This window comes from Schistocerca cancellata, chromosome 10 (genome assembly GCF_023864275.1).
Source record: "Schistocerca cancellata isolate TAMUIC-IGC-003103 chromosome 10, iqSchCanc2.1, whole genome shotgun sequence".
NCBI classification, from domain to species: Eukaryota; Metazoa; Arthropoda; class Insecta; order Orthoptera; family Acrididae; genus Schistocerca; species Schistocerca cancellata.
Genome location: NC_064635.1, coordinates 187,839,608 through 187,852,745, shown reverse-complemented (window position 1 = coordinate 187,852,745; position 13,138 = coordinate 187,839,608). Strand labels below are relative to the sequence as shown.

Genomic DNA, 13,138 nt, shown 5'->3' with positions numbered 1-13,138 from the left:
CTATAAGATGTTTCTGTACAATCAAAATTTTCTGATATACTATGTTTGTTACGTTGATATTGTTTCTGTATCTGTACTGGAATAAGCAAAACTCATTAAACAGAAACCCCGGATTTTCCTAAAAACCGAGGATTATGGATAGAAACGGACGTTATTTCTTACTAAAACATAATAAACCATTGCACATGAACTATCAAAAAATCGTCAGAAAACTGAACGTTTCCTGCCATACTGATATTTTATCACTAAAGTTAAAATTTTCTGGGTTGTTAGGCCGCCTCATCTTTCCTCTAAAATAATAGACATGTCGATCCCTCTGTCGAGATCTTCATCAGGATCTCCCAGTGTTCACTATTATTAGAACACCGGAAGATCCTGAAGAAGATCCCGGCAGGAAGGTCGAAACGACGATTATTTTAGAGGAAATGTAATGCGGCCTAACAACTCGATATGTTAACTGTAGTGACAATGTCCACGAAAGCCTGCAAACTTACATGATATTTTATCATTTACTCCTGCAGAAGCGGTAAACTTTATGACTTCCAGGGCAACAAATACAGAAAATCACCGAAGAAGCATAACTCCGCTGCTTTACAAAGGAAGAGCTATCAATATAATGTTTTAAACTGTTTGTCACCATTTAAACTGCCTAAATGTAGAAACGATAACTGTCACAGTAATTTCGTGAATGTCGGACGAAATAGGTTAACTGTACTACTACATGTGTAGTACTGACACAAAAAGTCTTTCAATTGTTGAAAAACAGTGTTTGACTTCAGTAAATATGAGAAAAGCTATAACTGTCGCTTCTACTATGCATTGGCCATAATGACTTGAACTCCGGTTTTTGCAAACTTCGATGTTGGTTCCAACTCTTACTGCGAAAGAGATATCGACGTGCACGGTAAATACATTGACGTCAGAAACAGCCTGAAAAGCTTATAAGAGCGTTGGAGAGTAGGTTGTGGTGATAAACAATTCTTGAGAAAAAATAGGTATGTTGCGCGGTTTCCGAGTTAATTAGCATTGAAATTACCCGGTCAGGTCACTGCGCGCGGCAAATTCAAGCGGCCCACCAGGTACAACTAGTGTCAGTCTATAGCGTAGATGAAAAAATGAAATGATCGTATGGCATTGTTGGCCGGAATGTCCCATTCGGGTTTGGCCGCCAAGTTCAAGTCTTGTACCAGTCGGCATCACATTGGGCGACTTGTGGCCGATGCTGAGAATGAAATGATGAGGACAGCACAACACGACTCCCAGTCCACGAGCGGAGAAAATGTCCAACCTAGCCGGGAATCGAACCCGGGCCCAGTGCCGGGGAGGAAAGCACGTTACCTCTCAGCTAAACAGGCGGACAGCGTAGACGATCGCGAACGAGACTGCTCAGCCTTTGGCTCGGGTTCGATTCTTACTACCGTCCCATGTCTAATTTTTGTATCGCTCTCTTGTTCGGTTTTAAGAAACCAAACAAAAGCCACTTCTGTCGATACCGTCTCTTGTGGGCCGCTAGAATTTGCGCTCGCAATGGCCCGATTGGCCTAATTTCAATGCTAATTAATTCGGAAATGGAGCTTCTTTCCGTAACTATTTTCTAAACAATTATTTCGCAGCAAAATGTTCCCTGCAGCTCCCTTACAAGCTTTCCAGACTCTTTCTGAGAACACTGTATGTCTATAGTAGCTTAAAACCTGCTGCTTCACTTGCGTTTGCGTAGTAACTACAACAAAAATATTTTTATAAACGTATATTTGGCCCACTAAAAGAATAACGTAGTAAAGAGTCGTTTGTTTTTCTATGCAGTTCTGATAAAGCCAATTTTTCGTGGTAAATGTAAAATAACTCTGTTTGAAGTTGACAAATTGCAATATCTTCTAATCATTTCACGCTCGTTAAGGCCATACAAGCAGGCTTTTCCGAATATACTTCTGACCAAAAAGTGACTCTTGTAGCTGCAGTCGGATGTTTTTGTTCATCCTGCATTTCAAGAAACTTTCATCCCATAACACATATTTCTTTATTTCTAACCGAAATGTCAAATGCCAACTTTCATAGAGGTAGTTTTAATTTAACGAAATATTTTCATTAATTTTTTCGTTCCCAGTTTCGCCCATTTACGGGTTGAATTTCCAAAAACACTTTCTAACCGACAAGCTAAATAAAAATTTTCACAGATGTAGCTTAAAACGCTTTAGTAGTAATTGGATATAGTTGCTGATCAGTTCAAAGAAATCTTGAGTCTCATTTCAAATAAGTACCCCGCTCATACAAGTCTGTGGTGACTTTAATCTACCCTCGATATACTGTAAAGATTATACGTTTAAAGCCGGCGGCTGGCATAAAACGTCATCCGAAATCGTAGTGAATGCTTTCTCAGAAAATTATTTTCAACAATTAGTTCATGAGCCCGCTCGAAGCGTAAATGGTTGCGAAATCAGCAAATAATCCTGCCAAATAGTGAATATTGTGACGAATACAAGGATTATCGACCACAAGGCAGTTGCTGCTAGGGTGAATACCGTAACACCTACAACCATCAAAAAGAAACGCAAAGTATATCTATTTACAAAAGCTGATAAAAATGCTCTTAACGCCTTTTTAAGAGACAGTCTTCACTTCTTCCGATCTGATCATGTTGTGGAATATTTTCGAAGATATAGTATCGACAGCAATTGAGAGAAAAGAAATGGCTCTGAGCATTATGGGACTTAACATCTGAGGTCATCAGTCCCCTAGAATTTACAACTACTTAAACCTAACTAACCTAAGGACGTCACACACATCCATGCCCGAGGCAGGATTCGAACCTGCGATCGTAGCGGTCCCGCGGTTACAGAGTTCAGCGGTCAGAACCGCTCGGCCACACCGGTCGGCGTAATTGAAAGATATATACCACAAAAATAATAAGTGATGGTACTGATCCCCTATGGTACACAAAACGGGTCAGATCGTTGTTGAAGAAGCAAAGAAAAAAGCATTCCAAATTTAAAAGTACGCAAAATCCCCAAGATTGGAAAAGTTTTACAGAAGTTCGAAGTATGGCGCGTACTTCAATGCGAGAAGCTTTTAACAATTCCCACAACGAAATTCTGTCTCGAAATCTGGCAGAGAACCCAAAGAGATTCTGGTCATACATATAGCACACCAGTGGCAAGACGCAATCAATACCTTCACTGCGCGATAACAACGGTGAAGTCACTGATGACAGTGCCACTAAAGAAGAGTTATTAAACATGGTTTTCCGAAACTCCTTCACCAAAGAAGATGAAGAAAATATTCCTGAATTCCAATTAACAACTACTGCCAAGATGAGAAACATAGAAGTAGATATCCTCGGAGTAACGAAGCAGCTTAAATCACATAAGAAAGATAAGCCCTCCGGTCCAAATTGTACACCATTCAGGTTCCTCTCAGAGTATGCTGATAAAATAGCTCCATATTTAGCAATTCTATACAACCACTTGCTCACAGAAAGATCTGTACCTAAAGACTGGAAAATTGCTCAAGTCACTCCAATACCCAAAAAGGGAAGTAGGAGTAATCCGCTGAATTACCGGCCTATATCGCTAACGTCGATTTGCGGTAGGGTTTTGGAACATATACTGTATTCGAACATTATGAAGTACCTCGAAGAAAGCCCGCATCTCATGGTCGTGCGGTAGCGTTCTCACTTCCCACGCCCGGGTTCCCGGGTTCGATTCCCGGCGGGGTCAGGGATTTTCTCTGCCTCGTGATGGCTGGGTGTTGTGTGCTGTCCTTAGGTTAGTTAGGTTTAACTAGTTCTAAGTTCTAGGGGACTTATGACCACAGCAGTTGAGTCCCATAGTGCTCAGAGCCATTTGAACCATTTTTGAACCTCGAAGAAAACGATTTATTGACACATAGTCAGCACGGTTTCAAAAAATATCGTTCTTGTGGAACACAACTAACGCTTTATACTCAAGAAGTAATAAGTGCTATCGACAGGGGTTGTCAAATTGATTCCATATTTTTAGATTTCCAGAAGGCTTTCGATACCATTCCTCACAAAATGGTTCAAATGGCTGTGAGCAATATGGGACTTAACTTCTGAGGTCATCAGTCCCCTAGAACTTAGAACTACTTAAACCTAACTAACCTAAGGACATCACACACATCCATGCCCGAGGCAGGATTCGAACCTGCGACCATAGCGGTCGCGCGGTTCCAGATAAATTTCGTTTACGTGATAAGTCACACAACTGTGAAGGCTGCAAATTCAACTAAATACTTAGGGATTACAATTACAAATAACCTAAATTGGAACGATCACATAGATAATATTGTGGGTAGAGCAAACCAAAGACTGCGATTCATTGGCAGAGCACTTAGATGATGCAACAGGTCTACCAAAGAGACTGCTTACACTACGCTTGTCCGCCCTATTCTGGAGTATTGTTGTGCGGTGTGGGATCCGCATCAGGTGGGACTGACGGATGACATCGAAAAAATACAAAGAAGGGCAGCTCGTTTTTTATTATCGTGAAATAGGGGAAATAGTGTCACAGACATGATACGTGAATTGGATTTGCAATCATTAAAACAAAGGCGTTTTTCGTTGCGACGGGATCTTCTCATGAAATTTCAATCACCAGTTTTCTCCTCTGATTGCGAAAACATTCTGTTGGCACCCATCAACATAGGGAGAAATGATCATCACGATAAAACAAGAGAAATCAGGGCTCGCACAGAAAAATTTAAGTGCCCGGTTTTCTGCGTGCCGTTCGAGAGTGGAACGGTAGAGAGACAGCTTGAAGGTGGTTCATTAAACCCTCTGCCAGGCACTTTAGTGTGAATAGGAGAGTAATCACCTAGATGTAGATGTAGACTTATTTTGAAAAAAAAAAACTCACTCACTATTTCACCCGCTTAGGGTTTGAATTTCCAAAACTACTGAAATATGTTTTTTTTTTTCATTTCTGACCGAGAAATCACGAATTTTCATAATTGTAACCTGAAAATTGTCTTAACAGCGACTGTATAAGTTTAATAAACAGAGTAGGTACACATAACAGAGACTTAAGTCGCCAATAATGTACTGTCCTTCAGTATTTACAACAGTGTGCCAACGCTGGGGTAACTTTTAGATTCTGCGACTATAGAAATCTCGTGGTTTTGAGGCGAAGAATTCGCCATGTTCGGAGCGCATTTTCACCCGGAAAGGAAGTTCCTTGAAGGTCGTTAGACAGAGAGCGGAACAAGTGAATATCTGAGAGTTCAAGATCAGAAGAATAAGGTGGGTGCCGAATGACTCACCAGTCTAACTCCTCCATAGTGTTTTCTGTCAGTCTAGCAGAATTCGGGCGGGCGTGATCGTGGAGTAGCTTCACTTCACGCAGTCTTCCTGGTCGTTACCCTTGTATTGCGTCAGCTTGACGTCTCAGCTGTTGACAATAAGTGTCAGCAGTAATGGTTATGCCTCGGGGAAGCGATTCGTAATACTCCACATCGTCACTGTTCCACCAGATGCATAACATTATCTTTTGTGGATGTGCACAGATCTTTGTACGGTGAGTTTCTGCTACGTTTGGGCCTAATCGTTCCTGTCTTTTCCTTATGCTAGCATAAAGACATCATTTCTCGTCACCACTAACGATACAGGATAGGAATGGTTCGCGTTATTCACGACACCATTGATGACAAGCAAGCAGAGATGTACGTATGGCAACCAGCTGAATTTTGTGATTTTGGCTTGAAGCATCCGGTACCCATTCTCGCGTCCGTCGGCCGTCGTAATTTAATATATTATTATTGTTATTATTATTTTTTGATTGTTGCAGACTTACGTGGTGGGCCTTGATAAAAATGATATTTAATTCAATTTTGATTTACGATTAAATGCTTTCCTGAAGTTCTCCTTTTTAACTATATTAATCTCAAATTATTTGTTACGTTAATGAATGTTAGACTCGCTGAATCTTAAAACATGAGCATATAAGCTGAACAATGTAATAAACTTTTCATAATAATTTCCTCGGCTAGTCAGCTCACTTTAAAGCAAAAGATCTTTAGTTATTAATTACAATTGCGGCCCACACACGCGCGAGAGTATTTTTTCTCACCTCCGTTAACCATTGTATTGTAGTCGGAGTCCTGGCTCTGGCTGTTGGCTATGGTACTGAAAATAAGAATCTTGATGCTACGTATTTCTGCAACGTCGTGCGGCTGTGGAGAAAAATTGATATTATGTTAATAGCGGGCGAGTGTTTCTCTTCCGCAAATTTTTCATAAGTTAATATCGCCACGTAATGGCGTCGTTGGCTGCATCGGCCGCTGCGATTGTTGAACTGTAAATTACTTGAATGCAGGTTAACTCAAGGAAGGCGGACATGAAATCGGGATCACCTCTTACAAATTAAACGTGCACAATAATATTAAATGAATATATTATATGCTTAACTCATACCAATATGCTTACATTTGCCAGCACTCGCAAGATGTCCGTCTATACACAATCAAGACAAGAGAAGAAGTGAAGACGACTAAAAAAATTAACAAAAGAGCGTATCTTGTCATCTCTTTAGATTATTTTGTTACATTTCCTTGCACTCGAAACCTACCCAGAGAAATTATTATTTTACGGCTACATGATAAAAATATATTATTCAATTTTTAAATGTCTCTTCTTTATAAGTACTGTTTTTTAAGTCTTTTCGTAATATAGCACTGGGGACGCTATACCATACACGTGATTTTTTAACCTTCACCAATGCATGCATATGTCACACGATGGAGCAATCATCACAGTTCATCACATCTGTCATTTCTCGAATACACTGACGTGGATGACTGTGGATCGATGCATTTAAACGAACTTCATCAAACCCTGAACGTCTTCCTGAACGTATAGGGTTACTGATGCCAAAACGACCCTTCTTAAAGCGAGAAAATCCTTTTCTTGTCGTACTCCGACGAATGGCGTTATCCTAATAATCGGGGCAAATGTTTCTGGGTGACTCCGCTGTTGCAAACCATCTATAGAACACAGAAGAATACGTCGGAAATGTTCCGATTTCTCCACTTGGCACTCTATTTTCTAGCATCCACAGGTCCACTCAGTAAATCCTAATGACAAAATGACAATATGTAATCTCAATTGGCAACAGTGAACTACAAGGCGTCTTTTTTTAAGTAAGTACTGTTTTGAAATTAAAAACGACGTGCTAAGATATCTCAATAATTTTATTTTTAGATGAAAGCCTGTACCTTAATCTACGCACTGACGCCATTACAGTCTGATTCTTCCTTGTTTGCGCTGTGTACTGAGTGTTAAAGATGCCTCCGATAATCGTGAGTCCCACCGACTGTAAAGTAAGTGTTATAAGATTTCTTAGTGCTAAAGGCCTAAAACCGATCGTTATTCATCGTGAGATCTGTGCAGTTTACTGAGAAAACATTATGAGTGATGGAATGTCAAGAAAGTGGGTAAGAGCATTTAAAGATGGCCGCACAAATGTGCATGATGAACAACGGAGTGGGCGTCCTTCGGTCGTTAATGAAAGTGGACAATAAGGTGAGAGAAAACAGACGCTTTGCGATTTCCTCCTTGCGGGACGACTCTCCTAACGTTTCTCGTAATGTTTTGTATGGCATTTGGACCGAGCACTTGAATTACCGAAAATTGTTTTCACGTTGGGTACCGAAAATGTTGACGGATGTGCACAAAACGAAACGTTTAGACAGTGCATTGACTTTCCTTGAGCGGTACCACAACGACGGTGATGATTTCGTAAGCCAGATTGTTACGGGCGATGAAACATGGGTGGCCTACGTGACACCAGAATCAAAGCAACAGTTCATGGAAGTTGAGCAAGGGCATCGTTTTGCTGCAAGGCAATGCCCGTCCGCATGTGGCGAATCAGACCAAAGATCTCATCACACCTTTTCTATGGGAAACTCTACATCATCCTCCGTACAGCCCCGATCTTGCGCCCAGTGACTACCATCTGTTCCTGCAGTTGAAGAAACACCTGGGTGGTCAGCGTATTCAAGACGATGACGAAGTCAAAACAGCGGTGATGCAGTAGTTAACAAGTCAGGCGGCAGACTTTTATGAGGAGGGTATTCAAAAACTGGTACAACGTTATGACAAGTACCTCAATATTGACGGAAATTATGGAGAAAAGTAGATTAAGGTACAGGCTTTCATGTAAAAATAAAATTATTGAGATATGTTAGCACGTCTTTTTTTAAATTTCAAAACGGTACTTTCTTAAAAAACACGCCTCGTACAAATAAAAACTAACAATCGATAAATAAAGCCATAACAATCGGAATACCGACATGCAAAACAAAGACGCTACCAACTTTTGCACCGATGTAATATTTTTTTTTTTTTTAAACCTTGTATCCGCAGTTTCACCTCCTTGGGGTTGAATGTCGAACAACCCTTTCTTAAAAGATGCCTACAGTATGCGAACAACGTGCATGGAGGCTTAATTAAAAAGAAAAGGGACTAATATTAATGAATAAATGCAATAATTTTAGTAGCTGTGTGATCGGTTACGAAGTCTCGTAACCGGTTGGCCCTGAGTAGTATTAGCACGCAATCTGACTGCATAGAATAACAACAGAGAATGACAAGGAATTTCCATGAACACAATTGATTAATTGAGTCCCCTGCAACTATAAAAGCTACAAAACAACAAAGCACAAGTGTAACTGTTCTGTGTGTGGTAGCGTGACTCAACGTACATGTATCTGGCTCGGTTCTTTCTCAATACGACAAAATATTTTAAACACCGTTTACAATGAACTAATTGAAAAACCAGAAATACGATAATTTCACATAGAAAGCAGAATTACAAGTATAATAAATGAACACGAGCCAGATGCTTTGTTGACTGTACCTGTGAGCAAGAGGGCTTGTCACTAAAACTGTAATATCTTTTTACCTCATTATACAGGGTGATTCAAAAAGAATACCACAACTTTAAAAATGTGTATTTAATGAAAGAAACATAATATAACCTTCTGTTATCATTACAAAGAGTATTTAAAAAGGTTTTTTTCACTCAAAAACAAGTTCAGAGATGTTCAATATGGCCCCCTCCAGACACTCGAGCAATATCAACCCGATACTCCAACTCGTTCCACACTCTCTGTAGCATACCAGGCGTAACAGTTTGGATAGCTGTTGTTATTTCTCGTTTCAAATCATCAATGGTGGCTGGGAGAGGTGGCCGAAACACCATATCCTTAACATACCCCCATAAGAAAAAATCGCAGGGGGTAAGATCAGGGCTTCTTGGAGGCCAGTGATGAAGTGCTCTGTCACGGGCTGCCTGGCGGCCGATCCATCGCCTCGGGTAGTTGACGTTCAGGTTTCATAACAAACATTTTTCGTAGGACTCTCCATACAGTTGATTGTGGAATTTGCAGCTCTCTGCTAGCTCTGCGAGTCGATTTTCCTGGTCTGCGAACAAATGCTTGCTGGATGCGTGTTACATTTCCATCACTCGTTCTCGGCCGTCCAGAACTTTTCCATTTGCACAAACACCCATTCTCTGTAAACTGTTTATACCAACGTTTAATACACCACCTATCAGGAGGTTTAACACCATACTTCGTTCGAAATGCACGCTGAACAACTGTCGTCGATTCACTTCTGCCGTACTCAATAACACAAAAAGCTTTCTGTTGAGCGGCCGCCATCTTAGCATCAACTGACGCTGACGCCTAGTCAACAGCGCCTCAAGCGAACAAATGTACAACTAAATGAAACTTTATAGCTCCCTTAATTCGCCGACAGATAGTGCTTAGCTCTGCCTTTCGTCGTTGCAGAGTTTTAAATTCCTAAAGTTGTGGTATTCTTTTTGAATCACCCTGTATATTGACGAAAATATTCCATTACGCCAGCATCATAAATCAAAAACCCATCTCCTTTCTCAAATATATTCTGACAATTGCAACTTCTTCCATCTATACATTACACCAACCGAACAGCGTCTACTCTCTCGCCCAACAGAACAACAACAACTCTCCTCGACATCCTCTGAACTACTACTGCCCAGTGGAGGCGGCGGAATGATAATCTTTGGCGCAATCTCTGGCGCTGTGAGTCGGTGTAGCCACCGTTCAAACGTCCTTTCCATATTTCGAGTTTCTGTCCTTAGCAATTTGGGCTGGACAGTGATGAGTCAGTTTTTTCATTTATTCGTATGGCTAGGGCCCCCCATCAGGGAGACCATTCACTGGGTGCCGGTCTGTCAATTTGACGTACTTCGGCGACCTGCAGTCGGTGAGGATGATAGGATGATGATGAGGACAGCGCAACATGAAATCCCCGAGCAGAGAAAATTCCACGACCCAGTCGGGAATCCAACCCGGGCCTAGAGGACTGACAATCCGTCACGCTGACCATTCAGCTAGCGGGGGTGGACGAGGAGTCAGTGAATCATTCAGGACATTTCTGTTTGTATGTTGTTGTTGTTATTGTTGTTGTTGTTGTGGTCTTCAGTCCTGAGACTGGTTTGATGCAGCTCTCCATGTTCATCTACCCAGTGCAAGCTGCTTCGTCTGCCAGTACGTACTGCAGCCTACATCCTTCTGAATAGAACGTCAGTTTTCTTTCTCCTGATAATGACGACCTCTTGAGTAGTCCCCGCCCGGAGATCCGAATGGGGGACTATTTTACCTCCGGAATATTTTACCCAAGAGGACGCCATCATCATTTAATCAAACAGTAAAGCTGCATGCCCTCGGCAAAAATTACGGCTGTAGTTTCCCCTTGCTTTCAGACGTTCGCAGTACCAGAACAGCAAGGCCATTTTGGTTAGTGTTACAAGGCCAGATCAGTCAATCACCCAGACTGTTTCCCCTGCAACTACTGAAAAGGTTGCTGCCCCTCTTCAGGAGCCACACGTTTGTCTGGCCTCTCAACAGATACCCCTCCATTGTGGTTGCACCTACGGTAAGGCTGTCTGTTTCGCTGAAGCACGCAAGCCTCCTCACCAACGGCAAGGTCTATGGTTCATGGGAGGGTCTGTTTGTATATAGATATATATCTGTGGTCTAAAGTTCCATTCATCGGACAGATGACATCTGGACCGCTACTGGGACCCTTCCCTGTGTGCTGTGCAGGTGCTCAACTACTGCCCGAAGGACATGAAGGCGGACATCTGCGTGCACCTGAACCGCAAGGTATTCAACGAGCACCCCGCCTTCCGGCTGGCCAGCGACGGCTGCCTGCGAGCGCTCGCCATGCACTTCACCATGAGCCACTCGGCGCCGGGGGACCTGCTCTACCACACGGGCGAGTCCATAGACTCGCTGTGCTTCATCGTCACCGGCTCGCTCGAGGTCATCCAGGACGACGAGGTCGTCGCCATCCTCGGTAAGTCGCGCTCCGCTGACGTGTAAGCAGGCTCTTTCCCATCAGTCTTCCGACTGGTTCGCTGCGCCCCGCCACGGATTCCTCTCCAGTCTCCAACCTATTAGTTTCTGACAGTGGGACCATCAGACCTATTAATCAAGGATTTTGACGAGTCTCAGGTATGTTGTAGATCAGGGGTCTCCAAACTACGGCCCGCGGGCCGAAACCTGCCCGAGAGGGCCGGGAAACCGGCCCGCGTTAGCTGGTCATCCCCGGTATCCGGCCCGCCAAATATTTGAGGTGGTACCTATACTGCCAACAATGGAGTTTCGAGGCCTATCGCGACCAATACAGGGTTATTACAAATGACTGAAGCGATTTCACAGCTCTACAATATCTTTATTATTTGAGATATTTTCACAATGCTTTGCACACACATACAAAAACTCAAAAAGTTTTTTTAGGCATTCACAAATGTTCGATATGTGCCCCTTTAGTGATTCGTCAGACATCAAGCCGATAATCAAGTTCCTCCCACACTCGGCGCAGCATGTACCCATCAATGAGTTCGAAAGCATCGTTGATGCGAGCTCGCAGTTCTGGCACGTTTCTTGGTAGAGGAAGTTTAAACACTCAATCTTTCACATAACCCCACAGAAAGAAATCGCATGGGGTTAAGTTGGGAGAGCGTGGAGGCCATGACATGAATTGCTGATCATGATCTCCACCACGACCGATCCATCGGTTTTCCAATCTCCTGTTTAAGAAATGCCGAACATCATGATGGAAGTGCGGTGGAGCACCATCCTGTTGAAAGATGAAGTCGGCGCTGTTGGTCTCCAGTTGTGGCATGAGCCAATTTTCCAGCATGTCCAGATACACGTGTCCTGTAACGTTTTTTTTCGCAGAAGAAAAAGGGGCCGTAAACTTTGAACCGTGAGATTGCACAAAACACGTTAACTTTTGGTGAATTGCGAATTTGCTGCACGAATGCGTGAGGATTCTCTAGCGCCCAGATTCGCACATCGTGTCTGTTCACTTCACCATTAAGAAAAAATGTTGCTTCATCACTGAAAACAAGTTTCGCACTGAACGCATCCTCTTCCATTAGCTGTTGCAACCGCGCCGAAAATTCAAAGCGTTTGATTTTGTCATCGGGTGTCAGGGCTTGTAGCAATTGTAAACGGTAAGGCTTCTGCTATAGCCTTTTCCGTAAGATTTTCCAAACCGTCGGCTGTGGTACGTTTAGCTCCCTGCTTGCTTTATTCGTCGACTTCCGCGGGCTACGCCTGAAACTTGCCCGCACGCGTTCAACCGTTTCTTCGCTCACTGCAGGCCGACCCGTTGATTTCCCCTTACAGAGGCATCCAGAAGCTTTAAACTGCGCATACCATCGCCGAATGGAGTTAGCAGTTGGTGGGTCTTTGTTGAACTTCGTCCTGAAGTATCGTTGCACTGTTATGACTGACTGATGTGAGTGCATTTCAAGCACGACATGCACTTTCTCGGCTCCTGTCGCCATTTTGTCTCACTGCGCTCTCGAGTGCTCTGGCGGCGGAAACCTGAAGTGCGGCTTCAGCTGAACAAAACTTTATGAGTTTTTCTACGTATCTGTAGAGTGTTGCGACCATATGTCAATGAATGGAGCTACAGTGAATTTATGAAATCGCTTCAATCATTTGTAATAGCCCTGTACACCGCGACGTTGTCGGAGCTCTATCTTTACAAAGCGGAAGGTCATGGTTAAACTTGTGGCTATCCACAATAAACAGACAGCGTGAAGAAAAAAAAAGTAACGGTTAACAG

At 42.7% G+C, this 13,138-nt stretch overlaps 1 protein-coding gene across 1 annotated transcript in view; it reads left to right on the top strand.

Moving 5' to 3' along the window:
* LOC126106234 (potassium voltage-gated channel protein eag) overlaps nt 1–13,138 on the top strand; it is a 362,209-nt gene that overhangs the window by 211,006 nt on the left and 138,065 nt on the right. The window contains exon 4 of the mRNA XM_049912462.1: nt 11,101–11,353. Within this exon, the coding sequence (XP_049768419.1) occupies nt 11,101–11,353 (253 nt within the window). The remainder of the gene's footprint in view (nt 1–11,100; nt 11,354–13,138) is intronic.